Source organism: Oenanthe melanoleuca, chromosome 2 (genome assembly GCF_029582105.1).
Source record: "Oenanthe melanoleuca isolate GR-GAL-2019-014 chromosome 2, OMel1.0, whole genome shotgun sequence".
Taxonomy (NCBI): Eukaryota; Metazoa; Chordata; class Aves; order Passeriformes; family Muscicapidae; genus Oenanthe; species Oenanthe melanoleuca.
Window position 1 is genome coordinate 131432597 of NC_079335.1, and position 26375 is coordinate 131458971.

General features: G+C 41.5%; 1 protein-coding gene across 1 annotated transcript in view; it reads left to right on the forward strand.

Annotated features, from left to right (window-relative positions):
* The window catches only part of KIAA1217 (KIAA1217 ortholog), a 343074-nt gene that overhangs the window by 17910 nt on the left and 298789 nt on the right, over window positions 1–26375 (forward strand). The window contains exon 2 of the mRNA XM_056483268.1: window positions 3560–3652. Within this exon, the coding sequence (XP_056339243.1) occupies window positions 3592–3652 (61 nt within the window). The 5' untranslated portion in view covers window positions 3560–3591. The remainder of the gene's footprint in view (window positions 1–3559; window positions 3653–26375) is intronic.

Below are 26375 nucleotides of genomic sequence, written 5' to 3' on the forward strand. Positions count from 1 at the left end.
AAAATAGCATTATTTATTGTATAAAATTGTCAGCTGCTGGTTACACAAAAAGAGACATTTTTGCCATTGCTCTTTTACAACCTGGAAATGTTTGCTTTCCTTTAAAGAACACAGGATTATTATCTGTGTCAAAAAGGCTGCTAATTTGGCTTAATTCTTTCATTCATTGATAAATTACTTGTCAGAATGCTGTGGGATAGAGGGAAGTTCTGGCATTTTGTTTGCCTTTGCATTTCTAGTGAGCTTGGCATGGCTCCTGCAGTTGGGCTGGTAAAAGTGAGGTATTTGCTCCCTTGACTGCTGGCCTCAAAGAAGCATAATAGCTTATTAGAACAAAAATCTGTTTCATAAGGCAGACCAGTAGCCTTTTGTTCTCCTCTTATAATATTCTCCTTTTAACTTATTAAGTAAGTTTTGGATAGTTCAGTGTACAGATGCAGCTGACAATACTTTTCCTCCACTGAAAATCCTGCCTGTCACTGCTGCAGCAGGAGACAAAGGCAGAAGCTGTGCTGCCTCTGCCTCTGCCCTTCCAGAAGGGTCCTTGTCACAGAGGGACCTTAACTGGTGGCAGAATGTATTCAGATGCCATCATAGGGAAGGCATGACATGGGACAATGTCACAAGTGTCCCTTAGCAGTCAGAGCTGTGGTCTCTGGATGCTCCAAGCATGAGGCAGCTGCATCTGCTTTCTGCTGAGGTATCCAGTGCCTTTGGGGCAGCTCTTGGTGTTTTGGGAGCTCAGGATGGCAGTGACTACTCATGAATCTGAAAAATTGTTGTTGGCAGAGCCAAGCTTGGGGAGGAGTGCAAGCTACCAAATCTGCTTACTCAGTCTTGTAAGTGAGAGGGGTGAAGTTCATTTTTGTGCTGCTGCCTGGGCTGTGCCACTCATAGGACCAACCCTGCAAATCCCCTCCCCTGCTCCAGAGAGCTGTGCAAGACCAGTCAGCAATTGGGCAGGGGAGAAGGGTGAGAAGGGTTAAGTGCCAAAACAGGTTAATGTGAGGAAGCAATCAACCCAGAAAAGGTATATGTGTATGTTTGGGGCTGTTTAAAAATGTGTTTATATTTTTTTATTTTATTTTGAAGTTTAGAAACTTTGAAACATCTCACTTGATAATATTGACATTCCTTAGAAACACATGAGTATAGCAAGTACATCTTAGCATCCAAATTTGTAGATGATGTAAAAGAACTGTTTGGGAAAGATAGCACAGCACTGAGGATTCATTAGAGCATTGCTTGCATTATAGTTGAAATACCTTCAAAGAGAAACTAACAATTGAATTAAGTTCAGAAGCAGAAGAGCCTTGCAGGCATTAGGGAAGGGGTGGGTAGAAGCTTATGTGTTAGCAAAATATCTCCAGCTAGAATATTATTTTGCATCCTTTTTCTGTAGTTTGCTCCCTTGGTAATTTACAAATGGAAAATAAAATTTAGAATTATGGCTGATTAGATATTGTGAGTTTCCAACAAAGCATGTTTGTGTTCTATGTGCAATTATTACAGAGTTGCTGGGTACAACTTCGTAGATGAATTTGAGTTATCTTTTGTGTTCAAGCAATTTAGTGTCTTCTGTTTTGTAAGAAAAATGAACTATGTTCTCCTCCAACTACAGCACTCTTTAGATAAAGGATATTTTATGTTATTTTTTTAACCAGTAATTATTTTTCAATTTTATACAGAAAATTAACTTAATTTAATCAAGTATAGCCTAAACAAAAGATTTTGATTTTGCCAGTTGTGATTGTGTAGACTATATTCTGGTTTAAATAAGCAGTGTTGCTATTCTCAATTCTGAAGACAGAAACCCAGCTACTCTCTCTGGCTCCTTTTCTTTCTCCTGGCTCACTTATTTGTACAGGATCAAGAACTTTGGCCCTTTCAATCCTAGATGTGAATCTGTGGTTCTTGCTAACAGATTGTCTGGGCTTGTTCCCAAAAATGATGTGCAGGCAACACTGGAGCATTTTGCCAGTGCCATGCTCTTTGGATGGCAAACTGTGGCAAGGAGGGGCAGAGGCACTGGGATTCTGCCTTTTGCTTTCTCTCAGAGTAGTTGGAAACTCACTAATGCAGCCAGCTTTTTGCAAGTGTGACCAATGATTCCCTACTGTCAAGCAGTGTTCTTAAAACTAGTTTTGATATGAAATTTTGAGATTATAGGCTGTGTTTGTCAGCCTACAGGGCCTTGTGAATATGAAATGTTGTCTTCAAGTTTGGGAAATATCCATTAAACCACTTAGACACAAGTTAAAGGGCAAATTGTGTAATTACCTCTCAGCCTTTCAGTAGATCCACATTAATTGTTTGGTGTACTTTTAATAACGCTCATTATTTCAAGATATTTTTACCCTGAACCTAAATCACATTAATGGCATTGATAATCTTTAAACTCTACTGTTCTTGAGTGATAGAAATAATGTTGTTGTTTTTTTTTATTTTCTTGCTTCTAGATATAATGTTTAATTTGAAATTACTAGAACTAACAAATGGATGAAGCTTGGAAATGGGTATTGGTGAAATAAAGCTGAAATAAAATTTTAGAAATGCTGAGAGCTCAGAATTTCTTTGAGCATAGGTCAGCTCTGCCTTGTGATGAAAGGGTAGCTGATGCTTTAAGAAGCTGGGTCATTTGTTTGCTAACTTGTGGCAGAGTAGTGGAGAGAAGACTCAGGTGTGAGAAATATAACATCAATTATGTGGATGATGATGGTTAGATCTATTGCTAATACAGTATCTAAATATTGCCAATGCAGTGTATAATATAACCAGGTCTAAAGGGTTATACCATAAGCAGGTTCAATTACAATGTACAGGTTTGCAGTCTTTGGCCTGCAGGATGAACAACTACAGGGCTATAAAGCAGCTTTGTGGCTATTTTGGATTTTATTTCTGCACATGACTGGATATTAGTGCTGGTACTCACCTGTCCAAAAGTGTGTGTTCCCTGTCTTCAAACTGGATGTGCCCAGGCATCTCTGCCTGGGGAAGGGGTGAGGGTGAGATACACCTGGAAGCTGCCTGCAGCTTTAGGAGACCAGCTGGCCCAGACTCCAGCATTTTATCCCCTTTTGCAGCCCCATCTGTACCAAAGTCAACTGCAGTCATCACAGCTTCCCCATCTCTGGAATGCATTCATTATGTGGACATACTGACAGCTCCTCCTCAGTTCCCACCTGGCACTCTAATCTTGGGAAAAATCACATTGCCAATCAGAGACAATTTCGAGGGAGTGGGTGTGTGCAGGGGGAATAGGACTCAAAGACCTGACTGTCTTTCCTTGCTGTCATCCAGCTGCTGCAGGGCACTTCTGCTGGGTTAAAAATATTTGGTTTTGAGATCACTGCAATATTTTTCTGAGGTGAATAGTTGTTAAACTGCTCATACTTCCAGCTTTAATTGCATTTTAACAAACAAAGTTTTGGTTAGTCATCCAGATGAGGTGCTGTTTGCAGGGTTTTCAGCTGTGGCTGTCTGTGGGAGGCCAGAACGCGGTGCTGGTTTCCAAAGGGGTTTCAGCACCCTCACTCTTGTCTCCCTTTCTCTGTCCCAGGTTTCCTGGAGCCTGTGCTGCGATGCCCCGGAATGCCGCATGGCAGAGCCGCCCGGCCGCGCTGGAGCGTGGCCCTGCCCTGTAGAGAGCTGGGTACGTGCAGCCCTGGCATTGTACACTGGGAACCAGGCAAAGCACCTCCAGGCCTTGCCTTTCTCAGGCTTTGCCAGGTCAAGGCATTAAAACAAAGATTAGGCACCTGCAGGGTGCCTGAGAGATGTGATGTTTTGTTTAAAGTATGTTTTGAGAGAGGTGTTGCCTTCTTAGACCAATGAGTCTTTTCTATTTTGTTTTGCTACTCTTTTATTTAAAGCCGTGGTTTCTTCAACAGGTTGCTCTTTCTTGCAGCATGCAAGAGGGGTCATGTTACTGTGTCCATTCGCTGCTCCAGAGCCCCATACAGTAACAGAACCCATCCTCGGTGTGCCAAAGACACCACCTGCACCACCGCTCCTCACAGACTGGTGGCACGGGCTGCTCTCGTCAGCCCCTCCTGTGCATCCCATCACACTCTCCTGGCTGCGTGTGCATGGGAGGATGGTTTGCTGGGAAGTGGTGGGTGCATGGGTTTCTAATTTCTGACATGTTTTGGGACAGTTTCCTCTGGAGAGGGGAGTGTGTGTTGGATGGATAGGGAGGGCATAAAGGCAGAACTATGAGGAGCTGGAGATGCTCACTAAGTTGTGAATTATGCCTTCATTGTCTTATATATATATATATATAAAAATATATATACATACACACACACACACAGAAGATAAGTATTGGGGTGAGGCAGGTGGGTTAGAGGAGATGCATCTGAAATGCCCTCCTGCTCTACTCTTTAAAGAAATTAATTAATGGAATTTATTTTTTTTCCTCTGCCAAGAACACTTGATTTTCTTCATGTGCTATGAGCCCTATCACAACTTCCCTGTACTGTTAAAATTTGTTAGCTGTGGCTACCTGTTATGGAATATTTACTCTCTGTGTGGTACTCCAATTGTATAATTTCCCTCTTGCAAAACCAAGGTGTGGTGGGTGACTGATACCTCCTGTTCGACCCTCTAAGGCAGGTATTTGGCTGTTTTCAGTGCCTGGATTGGACTTGGACCTTTCTTTATGAATTTATCACTGTATAGAGTCTGCTAGTGAGGTTTGCTGAGACACAGAAAGCCCTGCTTATACTTATCCTATTCGGGAATAAACCTAGATATTTACACATTCATGTTTGTGGTTTTGTAGATGATTGTCAGCAATTAGACAGAACTGTGGACTTCTTGACCTAGATCCTTCTAACAGCCCTGGCAACAAGTCCCATGGGTCTAAGGGGAATCTCTAGGAGTTAATCCAGCTGTCCGAGAGGAAGGACAATTAAAGTACTCATTGACCTCTGATCATTAGCTTTAACTATCTGTATGGACAGGAAGGAGAGATGTACCTGAAAGGAAGAAATTATCTTTGTTTTTCTACAACAAAGAGCTATCTTAGGCACTCTGAAGCCTGAATATGCCAAGCAGAGCTGAGAAGAAATTATCCTTTATTAGCTAATGCAGTCTGATCCTGGGACAGTTCCTCAGACCTTTGATTCAGGAAACTTGTAGATTACTGATGGGCTGTTGCCTTTTGGATTTCATTTAGTCTCTGGAAGGAATGCATTTTGATTCTCTGAATTCTGCAAGGTCAAATACTAATGTTTTTGATCAACTACTGCAGTTGTTTTAGCAAGTGCCAGCTCACTTATCCAGTATGGAGATTCATTGCTAGTATTCGAATTAATGAATAGAGATGCTGCTGATTTTGGAAGATAGTCTGATTCCCAGGAAATTATCTTTCATTATTTGGCCTTTGAGTGTTGAGAGAGGCAAAAATGATTTATCAACTTTTTTCTTGAAAATGTGAAACATTTCACCAGGAGAAGCAGAGGAGCTGAATGCAGGACTATCAGTGCCACCCAGGTTCAGAGGAACATGTTGTGGAGCAGTGTAATGCACAAGCAAATATTGTAAAATGCAGCAGGTATCAGCCAGTAACATCTCATACTTGGTTGTTTTAAAATTACCATTTGGTATATCCCAGTATTTGGGGAAAAAATGAAAATCAGTGCTGAAATTTTGGTAATGAGACATAACACGGGGAAAATGTTATGGCAGTCAGGTTTGTCAGTGATGTTCAAATGCTTTTCTCTGTACCATTTTTATTGCTATCTTAATTTTAAATTTATTTCTCCTGTAATATATAGTCCTGACTACTTTGGATCCAGTATGACTTCAGGACAAATGTCTTCAATACAGAGATTCCTTCTGGTATATTCTTTTCCTGTTAAAATAATCATAATTTAAAAAGAATGCATGGAGTATGGTCATAGCTCCAGAGTAGATGTAAATATTGAGCAGTCATCAGGGAGTGCTGAAAAATACTTGTGTAAATGAAATGTACTTTCTTGGGTTTAGGGTGGGTTTTAAAAAAAGACTAAAAAACCCCCAAACCCACAAACCTGATAGTTCTAGAAGGCTTGGAAGCATCTAGGCTGTATGGGTTGCTGTATGGGTTGTGATGAGTAATTTTGGTATTTACTTTCAGAGAAGAACATGGTTAGTAGGGACTTCGTCTTGAAAATTATTTTTAACATGATGAAAAATGTCTCATCTGTCTGTTTCTTTTCCGTGTCTATACTATTTGTGTCTTTTATTTCTTTTATTAGTAAATGAGGGAAAAAATGGGAATAACTTCAGGAAATAGATGAAGGCACAATAAACAGCACTATGGGAACAGTAAATAAAGCATCTGCTTTTGATTTTTCTGTGAAAGCAAGAAGTTACTGGAGCAAAACACTTGTTGGATATTCTTTCACTTCTGTATCTGCTGTCATGCTTCCCCTCCTTCCTAGAGTTTCTCTTTTTCTCGAAACAGTTGCTTCATTGAAACCAAGACTGAAGCCTACAAAGGAGCCATAGTGAAGGGATAATAAAGGACAGAGATTCCAAATGTTGTTGATCTGGGCTGGGTTTTTCTGAAGCGTTTGTGCCTGGTTTGGGTTCGGACGTGACCCTTCCTGGCAGTGCTTGTTTGTGAGGCTGGAGGCACCACTCAGCTACTGCAGAGAAACCAGTGTGAACCTGACATGGCTCAGCGTTTTCACAGGTGCAGTGGGCCTGTGGCACAGCCTAGGGATGTAAACTAGAGGGTTGTTTGGCATTTTGCTCCATGGTTTGCTCTTTGGCTGCCTCCCCTCCGTTCCTGCACACGGCTCTTCTCACAGCGGAGAAGCCAACACGGGGCTCTGCCTGAAGCCCTCCCAAATCCAGGCATGCACCCCATTTGGGTTAATCCCATCCCTGACCATGGGGCAGTGACTAGAGCAGGGCTGAGTCTGAGGGCAGCATCCTGATGCTGGTTTGGAGCCGGGGCACAAACCCGGTACAGCTGCGGTCGGCAGCAGTGCCCAAATCCCGTGTGATGGATGCACTTCCCAGCACTTCCCTTCCCCAAGGGATGTACCAGCGAGGTGGTGGCTGGTGGATCTATGGCTTGCAGATCAAGGCTTGCCAGACTTGCCAGCATGGTATTAGTGAGGACTCTGTTACTACATTGTGGTGGCATCCTGGAGGTTTGTTTGCTGTTCCAAGCTTGTCACTGAAAAATGGTATTAAATGGGAAATAAAAATGGAGAGGTTTTTTTAAACATGAAAGATTTTAAGCAAAATCCATATATCCATCTATCGACTTTTAATGTTTTTATTCCTTTAATATTAAGGGCTAGAAGTCTATTGTTTTGGGGTTTTTTTTTCAGACTTTTAAATGTGAGTCTCTACTGCAAACATCAGACTTGAAGAACCATGACTTTGAAAGAGCCAGATGATATTGTGAGGCTCTGGAGGGAAAAATATGATGCGTATAACACTGTAGATAACTCCTTAAAGTACTCCCTCTGCTTCCACATCCCTTTATTCTGGGACATAAAAGAGAAACCTGAGCCAATACAGGATTACAGAACTAGGTTGCAAACCTGAAGCTAGGCTATTTGTAGTTAAAGCATCAGAAATTTATTTTATATGCTTATTTTGGTTTAAAAATTGTATGCATTTGGAATACTGTCTCTCCCCATGAGAGTTCTTCCTTTCAAGTAATTAATGCAAGGCAGTAAGCAGCAGAGACAATGAATTGTAAAATTTCATTGCTGGTTTACAACAAGAATTTGAACCTCATCCATCTGTCATCCAAAAAAAAAAAAAAAAAAAAAAAAAGCCTTTCAAAAAGCAGATGGTCTTGTAACTAAAACAGATCTGAATTCTGGCAGACAGAGTGAGAAATGTGCATTGTGAGAACAGGGGAAAAACTGCACTGGGAACTGTTCATCTTGGTGGAATGCTCCAGCCATGAATACCTTTGCTAATTCTGCCTTGCACAGTAGTGATCTTCAGAGGGCAAAATCTGTATCTTCCCTTCCAGCACAGCTTGTGTGCTCTTTTCCTGAAAGGTGTCATTTCCTAATAGGAATTTTATAAACAACTTAAGTCACTTTGTGCATGTTAATAACAAGCGTTTCTGCCCAGAAAGGATTTAATTCTAAGTGGAAATCATGGATTAGCATTGCAAAAACCTCCTTCAAAATAAAACTTTACTTACACTGCTATGTTTATGAACAAGCATTTGATCTTATGGGTGTTCTCTAGCAAGATTCTTAAATTAACAACCCAACTAATTAATAATTCCAGCTTTCCATCATTTAATGGTACTTTGAATGACAACAAAAAAGTCATCCTCAAACTTGCTAGAAGCTTGTTTCTGCCTATTACTCTTCTTTGTGTTTTATCTAGGTGAAGTTGTAGCTGTATAACTTCATTCAGGAGTCATTCTCTCTAGGAATCCCTGAGTTTTTTAATCAGCTTCATCAGATTCACTGGCTGTGATGGATGAGTGAACTCGATGTTGCTTGTATGTGTGCCACAGATACCACTGATAATTGAAATTCCTAGAGACTGTCTGTGCCTTTTGCATGAGGCTTGTAGTTCAGCAGCCCAGCACACTATTAAAATAATTTTTGTAGTGACTGTCTGCTCAAAATCACATTGAGCCTTCTCTCAGGCATCAGAAATGCTTTCTGGAGTTATCGTAGCCTCTTCATTGACAGCTAGTGTTTTTTTCAATAGTACATAGTGGAAATCCTCTCAGTTGAAAAGTACAGCATCTCCTACAGTGATATACCTTTTTTTGTGTCAAAGGGAAATTTTAAACTTAAAGATTTCTTTTAATTTTGGTGAAATGCCGACTTGTAGGGCTCCTGACCTTGTGTGGATTGCTTTCTGTGGCACAGCTACAAAGTAAATCAATAAAAACTGAAGAGCTCTGGATGTAGTGTTGAGGTAAAGTGAGGCATGAGTATGTTAACACATACTTGGTTTTCCTTATTGTCTGTGTTATTGTTTCATATTTGCTTTTGTTTAAGTATTTAGCCGTATTTAAAATTCATCTTGCTCCTGTTTGGGATGCTTGTATATGTTGGTCTTTCTCATGGCAATTTCTTGGTTCTTTTTGAGCAAGCAGAAATGTTGCAGCTGTCCAGGTTAGTCATCACTGCTGCAGCACTAGCCTCAGATGTGTTGGGTTTTTGAGGACAAGACAATCAGAAAAGCTTGATTTCTGCCAGAATAGAACAGCTTTCTCCCTCTGCTTTGACCTCCCTGCTAACAAACCACAGCAAACTGCAGTTGGCAGAGGGAGGGGCTGCAGCGTGTGGGGCAGCTGAGCCTCAGCTGCTGTGGGATGCAGAGCCCCAGAGAGGATGTGCAGAGCTGGCACAGCCCCACTTTCCAGATGTGCACCCTGCTCCTTCCAGCACATCTCTGGTGTGCTGTGGCTGTGCTGTGCTGAGAAGCAGAGCTACAGAATCCAGAGCATGTGGATGCTGTGATTTGAAAGTTTGCCTCTATTTTTTTGTCACTCCAGTGCAAACCTTGCTGTAAAATGTTTATTCTCCATACAGCTCTGGGAGTGCCTTCACGTCGCATTTCAATGTTGATTTTTTTTGGGGTAAGTCAGAACATGCTATGTTTGTCAGAACTATTTTATTCACATCTGCTAATGGATTCAAGAAGAAAATGGATTTTGCAATTCTGTGCATGTCCCAGAATCTTCTTTCTCAGACTGATTTATCAGAGTTTGAACCCAGCTCCCTGGCTGTTGTCATTCACACTTCTCAAAAGTGCATTTGTCAGGCTGTTGATGCAATAATTTCTTGAAAATATTAGGGAAAAAAATGAGGTTTGGAGGGAAGACCAGGCTTTTACTCTTGAGATAGAAGTAGTAAAGGGAGGAAGTAGAAATTTGTAGGCATTTTTGCTGTCATAAAATTCTTGAAGTTTTTGAAGGAAAATGAGTTCTAGGTCACATTTAGATGTGTGGGTTTTCTTCTTTTCTTAAAAGGAGAAAATTAAGACCTTTTGAAAATCTGTAAATGTATCATGTCTGAGTATTACAGCCCCTGAAGGACTTCATTTCTCATTTAATTTTTCCATAAGATATTGTATCATATAACTTAAATCTATATATTGTATTTTCTTGAGATCTTATTATGCATTATATATATATACATGTTTATGTTTAAGATACTTCTGCGTTAATGCATCTCTGATCCAAAAGCAATTTTTAGCTACTAAGTAAAGAATATGGTGAATATTTTTCAGAATGTGGTGCTGTTTGGAAATTTTATACCTTTAGTATATTGTGTAGGGATACCTTCATAGTAAGTATTCAGTGTGAGTTAAATTATGGAATGAGGAATAAGATTCTGCATTAGCAAGCTGAAATTCTGCAGGCTCATTCTTTGCTTAGCCCCAGCCTTTCATGGAAAAGGCAATTGAAAAGGGAGAAATAAAACCTGTGGTTATCTACAGCAAAGCATTAAAACTATCCCACACTGGTCTGGGAAACAGTGCGGCCATGAGGGAAAGGGTGATAAATTCAGCTGACTTTAATTTGCCAGAAGTCATCCTGTCTTCTCCTTTAATATTAGCTGTGGTAGAGCTGTGATTAAGTGATCTTCCTCCTGATAAGGGCTCACTGGGAAGTGGCTGACAGGTGGAAACAGCAGCCAAACTCCTGCATGTTTTAGGTGGTGTTTGCTGACGCCCAGCATCCCCTGTCAGCGCTGCTGATAAGCGCTAATGCAAACAGCCACCCAGGACTTGTCTGGCAGCCCCGTGAAGGGCCAGATGAACTGTGCTGTGCACAATGTGCTAATTGTCACAAATTGGCTACTCTTGCTTGGGAATGACAGGGTGAGAGTGTACGGTGGGTTTTTTATAGCCTAGTTGTCACATACTTAGCTTGTACCAGCAAAGGGAATTTCGTTAACCTCAGAAATACTGTTGATTAACTACAGCATAAAGCAGTTTTATTTAAAACTAATTTAAAAGTGCAAGAAAAGTTCTGGAATACAGCATGAACTTTTTTTAATTGCTGAAGTGTTTTAAAAATATTTTAGGAAATATTTATTTCTCCTTTCCAGGACCTTGTAAAGTCAGAAATTCCTTCTATCCAAAAAGAACCTGTCCTCCAAAAGCTGACAACATTGTCCTTCACATCCCCTCAGAGATGGGTGGGATATCTTCTTTCTTCTCAAAAGGCAGAGCCTGCTCTTTCATTTGCTACCTTCCCCCATTGACACTAAAACACTGTTAGAACAGTTCAAGCCCACAAATTGGGGGTATAAGGAATCATATCCAGAAATGGGCAGGAGAGGGACTATGTGTGAGCTCTGTGTGAAAGCACTTGGGGGAATGAAGCCCTTCTGTCTAAGGGGGGAGCTGGGGCTGTTCAGCTGTGTCTGGGTGGAGGGAGGTGCTGGGGCTTTCCTGCTGCTGTGCCCAGCCCTGTGACACTGCTGCTGTGCCCAGCCCTGTGACACTGCTGCTGTGCCCTGCCCTGTGACACTGCTGCTGTGCCCAGCTCTGTGACACTGCTGCTGTGCCCAGCCCTGTGACACTGCTGTACCTCAGCCCTGTGACACTGCTGTACCTCAGCCCTGTGACACTGCTGTGCCCCTGCCCTGTGACACTGCTGCTGTGCCCCTGCCCTGTGACACTGCTGTACCTCAGCCCTGTGACACTGCTGTACCTCAGCCCTGTGACACTGCTGTGCCCCAGCTCTGTGACACTGCTGCTGTGCCCAGCCCTGTGACACTGCTGCTGTGCCCCTGCCCTGTGACACTGCTGCTGTGCCCTGCCCTGTGACACTGCTGCTGTGCCCAGCTCTGTGACACTGCTGCTGTGCCCAGCCCTGTGACACTGCTGTACCTCAGCCCTGTGACACTGCTGTACCTCAGCCCTGTGACACTGCTGTGCCCCTGCCCTGTGACACTGCTGCTGTGCCCCTGCCCTGTGACACTGCTGTACCTCAGCCCTGTGACACTGCTGTACCTCAGCCCTGTGACACTGCTGTGCCCCTGCCCTGTGACACTGCTGTGCCCCTGCCCTGTGACACTGCTGCTGTGCCCCTGCCCTGTGACACTGCTGCTGTGCCCCTGCCCTGTGACACTGCTGTGCCCAGCCCTGTGACACTGCTATGCCCAGCTCTGTGACACTGCTGTGCCCCAGCCCTGTGACGCTGCTGCTGTGCCCAGCCCTGTGACACTGCTGTACCTCAGCCCTGTGACACTGCTGTGCCCAGCCCTGTGACACTTCTGCTGTGCCCCTGCCCTGTGACACTGCTGTGCCCCTGCCCTGTGACACTGCTGCTGTGCCCCTGCCCTGTGACACTGCTGCTGTGCCCCTGCCCTGTGACACTGCTGTGCCCAGCCCTGTGACACTGCTGCTGTGCCCCTGCCCTGTGACACTGCTGTGCCCAGCTCTGTGACACTGCTGTGCCCAGCCCTGTGACACTGCTGTACCCCAGCCCTGTGACACTGCTGTGCCCAGCTCTGTGACACTGCTGTGCCCAGCCCTGTGACACTGCTGTGCCCAGCCCTGGTGGAACCTGCTGTGCCCAGCCCTGGTGCATGGCAGGGCACTGGGGTGGTGCCACCCAGCAGTGATGGTGGTGACACATCATGACAAAACTCAGCTTTAGGCTGCAGGGCAGACATAGCTGATGTTTCTGAGTATGGTTTATTTTCGTTGTCATGATCCACAAGGTGCTTCTAACACTATTCAGAGAAATGGCAATGGAGAAAGAAGGTTTGCTCACTGCTCTTGTTACAGCAAATAAGCATCCTGGCACAGTAAGGGCTGCCTCTGCTTGCCTCAAGCTGAAGGCACATAAGAAATGCAGGTTTATGCTACTATCTGCTTGTTCTTTCCCAGCCAATTTATGATTTAGATCCTAGGAGCTTCCTGAGTACATTCATTTCTCTTAGAAATACAAAGCTGTCACCTTTCTTCCTTTGTCCAGCTGCAATTCAGAAAGAAGGATGAGGAAGGAACACAGGCACAGGACTGGTGAAAACAAATGTGGGGGCAAGAATGTTTCATGGTACTATTATTTGCTATAATACAGCAAATAATAAAGTGCTCAGTAGTAATAACACTACATGTTTGCTATGCTGAGGAGATTGGCAAACACTGAGAGAAGGAACAGCATAAAGAGAAAACAGTACTTTAGCATGTTTGGTTTCTGTTCAGGAGCCCCAGGAAATGAGGAGTGTGAACAAACAGATGCAAGAAGATCCCGTATAGTCAAATTGTGCTGAATTGCTTTGTCAATTGAAAGAAGGTGAATGGAGAGGGCAGGATGTTCAGAGGGATTGGAACAGCACCTAAGGCAGGAAACAACAAAATATGCTTAGCAATTGAAAGGGTGTTGGAGTCTTCTTGTTTGTTTCATTTTGTTTCAATTGGTTTTTTTCCTAACATTTTTTAGTCTATTATATTCCCAGTGGTGGAATTCTTTATTGCTCTTTCATCTAGCAAAAGTGATGGTTACAGTAATGGTCACTGTAATACTGTGTGAAGCATGAGAGAAATGTGAGAACAGTCTGAAGGAAAAACAAGATTATTCTGATTAAGAAAAGCAGTGGATGGATTGCCATTTAACTTCATGAAGCAGAGCTGCATGCACTCCTTATTGACTTAATTTCCTCCCCTTTCCCCTTTCCCCTTTCTCCTTTCCCCTCTCTTTCCCCTTTCCCTTTTCTTTCCCTTTTCCTTTCCTCCCCTTTTCCCTTTTCTTCCCCTCCTCTTGCCCTCTTTTTTTAAAGAGGAGCATTAAATGTCAGGAAATAATTGTTATATAATCCTTGAAGGATCATGCTCTTTAGAGCTGTTGAACTCTCCTCTCCTCTCCTCTCCTCTCCTCTCCTCTCCTCTCCTCTCCTCTCCTCTCCTCTCCTCTCCTCTCCTCTCCTCTCCTCTCCTCTCCTCTCCTCTCCTCTCCTCTCCTCTCCTCTCCTCTCCTCTCCTCTCCTCTCCTCTCCTCTCCTCTCCTCTCCTCTCCTCTCCTCTCCTCTCCTCTCCTCTCCTCTCCTCTCCTCTCCTCTCCTCTCCTCTCCTCTCCTCTCCTCTCCTCTCCTCTCCTCTCCTCTCCTCTCCTCTCCTCTCCTCTCCTCTCCTCTCCTCTCCTCTCCATTTACTGCTTTTACCATGTACTTACATGTTTTAAAAGATTTTTGAGGGTTCCAAGTTTTGCTCCGATCAAATGCCAGAAGTTTTTAGCAGCTACTTGCCACTATTTTACTATAAAACTAACACATAAAGGAATTAATAACTTTTAAGTCTGAAATTAAATAGTTTGCTAACTTTGATATTAGTGGTGAAGTGGAGGTTCATTGTGATGTCCTTCAAGGTACAGTACAGAGGAACTTGCATCAAAACAAAACTTTATGAAGTGAGGCTGAGAGAAAGGAGATCCTTCTCCACTCCTAAAGTACTAGGTGATGATATATTCTGTGTTCTAAATGTCTGGTAGGAGCTCTAAACTCCATATAAAAACACCACTCTTTCCTCAGTTGGTACATAAATTCAGATTTAGTTTTTGTTGCCTACTGTCAAGCAGAACTGAAGTTTAGTAGTTAACAGTGGTTTAAAGCACTTTTTCTCTCAATGTTGTTTCAAAAAGACACAATTTTGCAATTTAATTTGAATATTTTTCTGGTTTTCTTTAAAAAGGTTATATTCGTGTCTTATTACAACAAAAAATATTCTGAATGATGCACTCTGTGCAACAAAAGTTACCTCAAGGTATACAAAATATCCTATTTCCACATTAAAGTAAAAAATCCAAAGAAATGCAGATCACCATAAAGAACTGAATTTTCTAGGCTCACTTTATTTTGCCTGCTGAAGTTGAATAACTGCTTCAGGCAAACCCAGATTTTGGAGGAATTGAAGACTCAGTTTCAGTCTGCAGGAATTTTGGAATTTTTTTGACCTCTAAGTGTTCTGCATATTGCAGTGTTTGAATGAAGACAACAAACTTTGCAAACCTTCTATTTTCCTGGCTTTGTTCTTTCCCTTCTCCCTGTTCCTGACCTCCCCTGCTGCTCCAGATGTATTAGGAAGAAGATCATGTGGCATGTGACACTCCTGCTCTTCTGCTGGTCCCTGTAAACCTGAGCCATGAGCCATCCCTGGGACCCAGCAGGGAGAGGTGGTGGTGGAGCCCAGCAATGCTGAGTGAAGGGGTCACACAGTCACAAAGGAGAGTGCTGTCACCTGCAGCTGGTTATTGGCCACTGGATTTGATGGGGATCTTGGAATGCTTTGATTGAGATCTGGTAGATATTGAGATCTTATTGAGACTTTTTTTGTCTGTTGCTATCTGCAGTTTCATCTCCAAGTCTTGTGATTGTGGGAGAAGCAGCAGTAGTTACACAAGTGCCAATAATTCCTTGCCTTTCTCACTACTAAAATATGTGACTATATGAAAGCGAATAAAAGCCCTTCTGAACTTCCTTTGCTAAACCCCCACCTTTTTCTTGTGGCATGATATTTTTTTCCAGTGATTAGGCTTCAGAGCACTGTTTAGAATCAGTGAACAGCATAAACCTGCAGGTTTTATGTGCTGATTTTGTAAGTTGGGGACCTGACCCCCTTAATTTTCAGTGAATAAAGAGCTTTATATGATGACACTGCTTAATGGTGAATTGGAAAAACCATTTTTGTCATATTTTGTTGTGATTTTAGCAGAACTGCCAGAAAAGAGTTGAGGTGTGCAGGAAATGTCCATTTTGGATTAGATTTATAACTCTGCTTTAAATGGTCTACTCCAGATGCTATACAATAATGTAAATAGAAAATAAAATATGTATTAAGTGTATTATTATGCAAAGGATAGACAAATCTACTGTGCATAAATCATTTCTGTAGTCTTGTACCCTGCACATCCCAATTCTGAAAGTAAATATTTTGAGGTCTGGTCAACATTTTATTCACATTCTCAAAACCTATCTGCAGTTTTAACTTGAACTGAGATGATTTACCCCCAAAGACAGCTTCACTTACAAGCTTTCTAATGTGACAAAGTAATTAGCACTCACCTGGAAAATCTAGAGAGAACCAATTTGCTGAAAATTGCTTTGGAAATTACTATAAATACAATGTGAATGTTGTGCAGTTCCCAGAACTTTCAATGATCCTGATTATTGATTATATTTTGATAAATTGAATCTGCTACACTAAAATGGTTAATTTTTTTTTAATGCATACTTTATGTGAAACTGTGTCAGTCTTGTCATTACTCCTTGTTGACTACTCTCTTCCTAACTGAGGCATATGAAGCCCAAATACCAAGAAACATGGTTGTAAGACATGGTGAAAAGAACTCTGCTGCTGATGTGCCTACCCAAGTGAAATGGCAAAGCATTTACCAGCCTTCTCCTTTTCCTACCTGTTTTCTTAAATGCATTGGTGTGGGCAAACACAACACATCCTCTGTCTTTGCTGGGGCATGGTCAAACTCTGGTTAGCTAAATTTCATGCTGATGTGCAGTGACAGGAGTTCACCCTTAGATCTGTCAGTCTTCTTACCCAGAGCTGATCTTGACCTGATTTCTCTGTGCAATCAATTCATATAAAAGCAGATGCCAACAATCTGTATTAACTGTGAATTAGATTCTTATCAAAATGAATTGCCCCAATTTGAGGTGAAACAAACAGCCCATGTCACTTGTTTCATAAGGTGTACCATCTGTCTGATAGAACTGATTACATAGAAATGGCACTAAAATGTCTGCAGAGGAGCAAATAATTTGCCTTAGGAAGAAAAAAAACTCCCTCTTGCTATTATGCTGGAAGAAAGTTATACTTCTGAAAGTTATGCTGATTGATGTGGGGATTTCTTGTCCAGAAAGCCTGACGATGAGTTGTGTATGTGGGATTGTTTGTGGGGTGGGATTCCTTCTCCTGAGGGTATGAGAAGGGCTGCATTATGAACCTTGTGTGTGCACTGTGCTCTCACTCCTCTTGCATTCCAGCAGCACTAACTTTCATAGCCATGAAACACAATTATCTCTAAGACATGCCAGGTACTGTTGTGGGAGTAATTCTGAAGCAAAATGACTATAATATAGCTGAATGAAGAGCTCAGGTGGTTTCTCTTAAAATTGGAGGGCAGGTCGTGTTCAAAAAAAGAATCAAATATTAAATGAGGGGTGAAAATATATTGGAGTAGAGCCTGGATTCTGTGAGTAGGTTGTGGAGGACCATAACCTTGTTTCCTCAATAAGTATTAATCCAAATTGTGTATGATATGGTGTGAGTAATGGTAGTTAAGCTAAGGATCAGGAGTCCAATTTTCATCACATTTCTAGGAAATATAAGATCTAGTGTTGCATAGCAACATTTGGAGGTATAGCAATATTTGCACTTGAAAATGTTTAGTGCTTTGGGAAGCATTAGGTGGCTGATGAGGTAGGCAGTGAGGAAATGGTATTATTCTCTCTTAGGATACTGGTTTAAATGGAGTCTTGGTTTTACTGGCTGAAGAACATTAACATCCAAATAACTAGCTAGAAGTCTGCAAAATGAGTTATTGGTCTCTGTCCAGTTTTCAGAGCACCCATATTCACATTTCAAAGGCTATTTCTGTAACTGGCAGTGCTGTTGGTGTGCTCTGAAGGTGAATCAGACACAGAGCCATGGAGGCAGCCACAGATCTCTGCTACAGAGCACTCCTGCCTGCTTGCAGAGGGCTTCCTGCTCTGGTCCTACTGCCAGATTGAGGTGTTTCTACACTTTCTAGCTACAGCTTTGCTCTACAGCTGTGTGCTGAACTTGAGAGCACATTATTTAAATTTCATAAGAGCCTTGTATTTTTGTTGTATTTTGTGTTAAGTGTTTTGAATAAAAGATGCTGCCTAGGATATTTTTCAACTTTTGAGATCCTCCTAAAACATTTTACACTTAAGTTTTTCAGGATGAGATGTGAGTTCCCATTGAAGGTAAGAGTTTCCCAGAAATGTGCAATCTATGTCAAACCATCTGTTTTCAGAAGGTCTGAACTGGCACACCAAGAAAGAGTAGATGTCTGAGTCTGTGTCTGAGAAATATATTTTAAAATGTGCTGTGATGTTCCCAGATTTGAGTATGGAATGTTACTCTTCACCATCTCATATGAGCAGGCAAAAACCTCCAGACTTCCTGACATGCTGGCATTGTGTTCAGATAATAAAAGTAAATAGTTTTTTACCAAAGACCTTCAAAACTCCCAAATTACACAAGAATTAACCTCATGACAGGGGTCCAGTGGGTTTTGTTGTCCTTTATTTTCGTTGCTAATATGAGTGAACTCACTAATAAACACAATTCCTGATCCCTGCTACACACTGAGGCACATTTAGACACACTCATACACACTCACACACACCCAGACAGGATCTCACAGGCTCACACACACTCAGAAACACTCACACACTCTCACTCAGACATTGCTTTAGTGTTCATAATATTCTATCACAGAAAAGGAAAAAGTCTTTTAGTTTTTTGCTTTGAAGTATGTGCTCATTATGTTTTTTATATGCTCTACGTTAAATATACGTATTTTAGATGAAAAATACACTTAACTTTTTTGGTGTTGTAGACTGCATGTATAATCAAAATGCTATTCTCAGAATGTTTGTAAGATAGAATATGATTGCTTTGAGTTCAAACCAAATAACAAAACCCAGTAGGATTTTGTATGTAATTTTGTTGATCTTAAGCTTATTTTTCATTAAGGTCTTGTTAATGGAAGATTTAAAGACCTTTCTAAGCTATGTCCAATATTTTAGGGTCTGGCACTGCAAAAGCAGATGGGAGCTATGGCATTCTGTATTTCCATTGTGAACTAAAGGAGTGTGTAGAACAGAGGGAAGTATTTTTAATTTTATTTATAGAAGGTTTCTGTACAATGCACACTGATGAAGGCATTTTGACATATTCTGAAATATTCCTGACTTCATACATCTCTTGATAGTTCTTATTAGATATTTTCTTGAACTCTTGAAATGACTGAAGTGCAGAGTAGACAAAGGCTTTGAATGAGAGAGATTTAGAACCCAAAATACATGCTCAGGAGCATTCAGTTTTGTTTCTCAGCACAGGTCTACCTGTCTTCTTGAGGAATTACCTGCCACCAGTTCAGTGGCTGCAGCTGTGCTGTGAGGGTTTAGCTGGGATTGTGCTTCTAAGAACTTCTTCCTCAGAAGAACTGGACCTTTTCAGCACTACATGCTGTGTTTGGTTTGCCCTTCTCCAAGGGACCACAGAAAGAGAAGATAAAAGAAACCTCACTTTGCAGTCTACAGGATCCTGCAGTTTGTTCTGGGGGTGCAAAAGAACATCAAATAGTGTGTGGTGCTACTGCACAGTGATCTGGATCTGCACTGCCCTCTGACAGCTGGGCTGTGCTCTTTCTCCAGTCCTGGGAGATCATTTTGATCAGATTTTGAATCTGCATGACAGCAAAACTTTCCTGTGAACCAAATCTGTTCCCAAAGATCAGATCTGTTCTCATCAAAGGATGGTCCTGCCTGCAATCTGGGCTCTTGTGTCCAGTTCTGCTTTGAGGACAGGTTTTCATGAATGTAAATGGGTGCTTGTTTTAGATATTTTGGAGTCCTTGAGCAGTATAAGGAGATTTCAGAAACATGCAAGTTCTTTGAGGGCTTTTCAAGGTCCTGTCCTCTTGTGAAATTTAAGGAAAGTCTTTCCCATGTCAACTGATGGGCATCACATCACACCAACAATATCTTACTACTAGGGCTTTGCATTCTGTGAAACATGGCTGGAAATTCATAACACAGTCTAAATGCTGAATGAATCTCAGCTTAAAATCCTGAGGCAAGTGGTAGGCAGGGTGTCAGGCTGCCTGCCTGAACAGTGAAAGGAAGTGAGTAGGTGCCTGTTTCCAAACACCAGTGCTGTATAAACATCAATGTGTGGGGGTGTCAGTCAGTGAGGGCATGGAGAGCTGCAAGTAGAAAAATTTGCAGACATAGAGAAATAGAGATGTATTAAAAATATGTAGGGGAAGAGGTTCCTGCTCGTGGGGAGGTGCTGGGAGTGGTTGGCACCAGCAGGAGTAGTTGGTGGTAAAGATGGGGATGGGACATTGCTAACCCAGGTGTGCAGCAGTGCTTTGGTCTGAAAATACTGACATTTACAGGCTGCACCCCTGCTCTTCTGGTGTTTATGTTATAATCCTGTCCTTCAGCCTGCTGTTCTTCATCTGTTGGCTCTGGCTGTGCTTCTATGGCTCCTTGCTGTAACTATCCTCCTGGCTGAGGTTGGTTGTAAGGATTCAGTGGGATCACCTGGCTGCAAGCCCTGCTGAACTTGCTCTAATGTTCTCTCCCTTGCTGTTCCCTGCTTGGCACAGTACTTGCTCTCTCCCCAACTGTGACTACACAGATGCTGCTTTTGGGCAGATTTTGCCTAATCCTCCTGGTTTTCTAACCAGAGAAGGAAATCAAGAGGAAAAAATGGGAAAAATATTATTGGTAAAATTGTATCAAAGTTTTAAAATGAATTACTATTTATGTATATTTGGTCAGAGCAAGGCTGTTTCTTGAGCATAGGCAGGACTCACCCCACCCACTGAAGGAGCAGGGCAGAAGCAGCTGATGTGTCATAGAGGCCAATGGCTTTGTCATCTGACCTTTGCCAGCAGCTGCTGACTTCAAATGAGTATTGTTAATACCAGATGTTGTGAATAATTAACTGTATATTAACAACTTCTTGTGGGATTCATAGGAGCATCTGTTCATTTAAGAGCACTGCAAGTATAGGGAGAAGTACAGGAATGGGAGAGGGAGAAGCGTGATCCAGGAAATTGCTCACTGGCTCCTGACATTGATCAAAAACTTCTATCATTGTGTACCTCTGGAGTGCATGGTGACACTTTCTTCTTCCATATTTCAATGTAGTGGAATAATAAGTGGACAGCTAATTGTATCATACAACCTAAGAAAATTAGAAACTTTTAGTACCCTCTTCAGATGCTTTTAAAAAGTCAATAAAAGCTTATGAAGATGCATTTTGTGGAAGCATAGGTAGGTCAAGCATGGGCTGCTGTAGGGTGGAGAAACCTCTCCATTCCAAAAGATTTCAGGTGTGAAAAGAACAAGCTTGAATTTGGAAAGACACTGATCAATTGTTATGTTTATGCCTAGTTTTCTGCTTTGATACGTCTGCAATATTTGGTTCTGTTCACAGGTGGGCTGAAAAGACTTTGTGGAGAAAAAAAGAATTTGTATTCTCTGAAGCAGAGATGCTTGAACAGTCTGTGGGGAAGGGCAGTCCTGTGGGTGGCTTTTTCATTTCAGTTTTTATGATGGGAGATCCATGGTGGAGGTGGAGCTCAGGGCTGTGTTTGGAGGAGCTGCTGTTGGTCAGGAATTCAGGGTGAGAGCACTGGGCAGTCTCTGCTGGTGGCTCTGGAGTAGCTGCTCCTGTTGGCTGTGCTGGGTGAATGGAGCTGGTTATGTGCACACACAGCAGTGTCCTAGAAGCACAGGACTGTGACTTAAATTGGATAGCATTTCCATGGAGAAAGGCAAAGGATGAACCATCTCAAATGAGATTTAGCACTACTTAATGTCTTTTAGATGTGGCAGCACAATACTGCTTAATTTGCAGATGAAAGGCCAGCTACTCTCTTCAGTCTAAAACAGTTTCTGCAGATTCTGGCTGTCCTTGTGATCACAGAATAAATTGCTTAATTTACTAACTCAGAGATGTCTGCCTGGTGCTGAGTTTTGTCTTTTCCTGTCTCCTTAATCCTTTGTGTTTAAGGCTGTGAATAAGAGTGTAGCAGATCCTACAGCTGCAGGGCCAAGGCACTGATAATTGTTTCTACCATTTCACATACAAAACAATTGCTTTCCTTCAGGATGTTGTTTGCCTGTGACTTGAAAATCATGAAAACTCTCATTTAGAGACTGATGGTCTTTCTGTTCATCCTAATACATATGCTATCATTTTTTAATGGCTTGTATTACATCCCCTAAGCACTTTTTTTATGTTCTCCAGATTTTTTGAGTATTATTTGCTGTTCCCTTTAGAACTGTGTGTATGCTTTTGGCTTTGGCACTTGATCTTTCTCTGACATTTGGTAATTTGGGTAGTAGCTTTACTGAGTGAGTACTAAGTACTCACATCATTTCCTGATTTCAAACAAAGTACATCACTTCTGTTGCTGTGGCAAATATGCGTGTGCTTCCATTTTTTGGAGGTGAATGCACTATGTTAATGAAATTTGCTTTCCCTGGTAGCTCATCAAGTAGTAACTCAGGGTCATTTTCTCTTACTTGAAACTGCTTTTCTAATAACTGCAGATATTGTGTAATAATTGTGTGAAGATTCATTGAAAACTTTACTAAATATTTGTATTTGCACTACTGAAAAGGCTTTTAACCTAATGTTCAACTTCAGTATCTTTCAGTGAATGGGGAAACATATTAGTGACACTGATTTTCCATGTTGTGATAATAAATCATTATCCATCCATTCCACAGGCCCTAACCATGATTTAATTTTGTTATCCTGGGTGACAATATAATACATTTAAAATTACTCAAAATATTTTTGTCAGGGTTTTTTTTTTTGTTCCCTTTACCTTTGTAGGTTTTCTGGGGAACTTTAAAATGTTGTCACAAACCCACGGACACTATTTTATTTCCAGTAAAAAGACTGGACTTTATGTGGTGGGTTGACCCTGGCTGGACACTAGGTACCCACCACAGCTGTTCTATCACTCAGCCAGGAAGGGATGAGAAAATATAATGAAAGATCATCAGCTGAGATAACCACAGGGTGAGGGTCATGGGTAAAACAGCTCCTACTTGGGAACATTAGTCTGATTTGATAGGCAGTAAATTAGAGCAAGGTAATGGGATATAAAAACTGAATCTTAAAATATCTTCCCCCCATCCCAGCCTTTTTCCTGGGGTCAACTTCACTTCCCATTTCTTGTACCTCATGCCCCCAGCAGCACAGGGAAATCTCCTTGCACAGACCCCTTGCAAGAAGTAGGGAAAGTAACTTTTACTAGGATTCATTTCTGCATGTAATATCTTGTTGATTTACTGAAGAAAATCCAGTAGAGAAAACCACTCTAGTTTTATGAGTATTTTTTCTTCATTTGTTTGGGGTTTTTTTTCCCAAATTTATTCACATACTCATTTTTATAAATCAAGAACACTTTAAAATATCTATGAAGGTAATCTGTTGTCCATTAAATTAGGATTGTTTTTTTCTATTACATTTTCCTGTGCACTGTATGTTTTTCTGTGTACACTGAAAGTACCTTTATTCCAGGTGGCATATCCCATCCCAGAAAAAATAACTTCTTTCAAGCACAGGTTATAACCCTGTCCTTGCTTCCCTCCACACTTGAATATTCTCCAAGGAAATGTATTTCAGAATTGTCTCTCTGTACCTTTGTTGAGGGATGTTGATGGGGCAGAGGCTTCTTGTATTATGGAAAAATCTTTTAGAAATATTTTTTAAAAATCTCCAGGGTGCACAGATTAGTGAAGAATTAGCTGTTAATACTTCTTTATTAATTAGGTAAGCAAACTAAGTGACATCCTACCATGGTGTAATTCAGTCTGACTCCTTACAAAATTTACTGATGCACTTATTAGCAGTTCAGATTTAGGTCTCAGTATGTGTTGGTGAAGCAGTGTAAAAAAACCTCTTAACAACAGTTAATTACTTACAATGTTTTCTGGAACCTTACAAGATCTATGTAGTGCTGTGTAATTTAGTTGTCATAATTGTGTTAAATTTCTTGACATTATCTGTCATAAGACTTTTCAGCAAACAGATATTTTTCTACTGAACTTTTGAACCTTTGCTAAGACAAGATGTGTGAAAAATACTAAAAAAGTAGAGACAAATTTATGAGTTGGCAGGCGCCAGCAGTCTAATATCAGAGCCTGATAGGAAAACACCCCACAATTAAGAGCACTAAATTCAAAGTTTGAATTCTAGCCAAGTGTCTGAAGGCACTGTGAGAAGGAAAAGTGTAAATGTTGCTACATTTTTTTGCTACTTTTTTTTTTTTCAATCTTAGCATTGCTTGGGACATGAATAGTTGATAAATATGCAAGAGACTACATAGTTGGTGAGATACCTGGGTCATAAAAACTGATTTGGATACTGCTGGGGAATTCAGAATATTGTTGAGACAATTTCTTTAGCTGTTGATCTGTGCTGGGAAGGATGAGTTTTATTTTATCTTTAATGAAGGCTGGAGTGATATATCCTGGGCAGCCTTAGTCTGGTGAGGAGGGAGAGGGGTGGGAAGAGTAGGATGGCCTGGTGAGAAAGAGGAGACCTCTTGTAGGATTGCAGCTCTTCAGTTGTCTCTGTTTAGAGAGTTAATTCCTCCTCCTCCTCTGATGCTTTAAAGTCCATTTGTGCCCCAGTGCATCAGTGTGAGTGCCTGAGCACCAGAGGTGCTGCTCCTCTCGCTTGCTCCACAGTCTGGATGCATCCTGGGCATTGAATGATTTCCACATTGCTGAAGAGAGAGTGTGAGGAGGCCTCCTTCAATTGTAGGCAGTAGCAAAACTTCCAGGATGACTTGCTGGTATTACAGGAAATCTTGAGACAGTGGCTTTTCATTTCACTTCGTTCAGGCTTGTCCCTGCTGGGAGCCCATTCCTGGCTCCTGGACTGGTGGTGTGGAGAGCTGGGGCTCCCCTTAGTGTACAGATGCTGTTGAGCAGAGCTGTTTTCCAGTGTTATGGTGAGTAAAACTCAGGATCAGAAAAATTCTATCACACATGAGAGAGGTTTTTAGATGTTAATGCTTCAATGTTTAACAGAATCTCTCTGTGCTGTGGAAGGTCATCTGTAGGAGCTCAGAGATGTCATTTTCTTTGAGGTAATAGGAAAAGCTTGAAATGTCAGGCAGTTGAAAAGTTTTCAGCTGAAATGCTTTTTGGAAGTGAAGAAGAAATTCAGCTGTAGAAACCATCTCAGGGGAATCTCTGGGTCTTGCTTGGATTTTGTGATAGTTACATGGAGTCTTATAGTAGCACAGAAGCAGTTTCTTATTTTCTTGCTCTTTCAGATATCCTTTGCCTCATCCATAGCTTTTTTAATGTCTCTGTTGTTGTTCTCTCCTGTCCCACATTGTCTTGCTTTTTAATTATTGCGGCACTTTAAGTAGCATGTCAGAAGTGATGGAAATGCAATGAGAGGGCCAGCAAACAGAAGGCTACAGGGAGGCAGGCAATGCACATCAGGCTCCATTTTAGACAAGTCTCAGAATAAAGTTTTAGGCCAAAGCTCTCATAATTTGAGCTCCTTCTAGTGCAATTAGTGTTTTCTACTATTTTCTAAAAGAACTGGAGAAAATTGATACTATCAAGCAACTTGAACTTCTTTATTCTCATATGTAATTTTCTCTCTGTCTTATAAAATATCAATAAATAGTTAAAACAAAGAGTAATCTTTTTCTTTCAGTTGACTATCAGGGTAGGGTTAATTTTCCACAGAAATATGGTAATGGTCACTGCAAAACAACTGTCTGCATGAAAGCAGGCACTAAAGCAGATACATTCTCTCAGAAGCACTCCATCCTGGGGTTTCCTGGAGAACTTCAGCTATTCCCATTTGTCTGCTCAGAAACTTGATTTTGTGCAGTCTGAAAATGAACCAGTCAGCTTCAGGTGTGGGATAAGTGAGCTTGAACTCTGAGACACCTTTGGGGCTCTCTGTGGCCTCTGTTGCCACTCTTTCCTGCTGTGTGATATTGGGTGAGTGTCTTCACTTAACTGCTGTGCTGGGAAACCAGCAGTGTCCTGGCAGAGTGCAAAGTTCAGAGGTTGAAACTCTTGTTTCAAGAGCAGAGCAGGTGCTCTGCTGTTTGAATATACCCCAGGAGTTTTGCCTGATTTACCAAAATTCCAGGGTTGGAGCTAGAGATGACAGAGTATATATTGCACATTCAGGAAATGCCTGAATGTGCAGTCAAAAATCTTCTTAGTGATGGGTGGAAAGCAGAACCTCACCACTCTTCTTTAATCATCCAGAACTGGAGAATTCAACCAGACCTTCCTATCACTGAGATAATAAAATGATAGTTACCATTTGTCATGGGGCCTTGTAGGAGGTTAAGCCAAATCCTTTGGCAGCTTCCCCAGCCTTATTGAGATGTGGGTTTGGGGAAGTAATGAGGCCATTAAAACAGCTGGCTTCAGTAAATAGCCTTGGACTGAGTTCTCACAAATTGAAATGCATGGAAAGATATGTACAAACATGCATGTAGGCTTTGGGTTTGGAAAGGACAGACTGCATTAATCTGATTCCTTAGTTTATCTAAGTCCAGTAGGCTGTGCTGCTCAGAATAAAAAAGTGGCTTGGATATAGAAGTCTGTTTTTTCCTCTCTTAGGAATCATACAAATCTGGA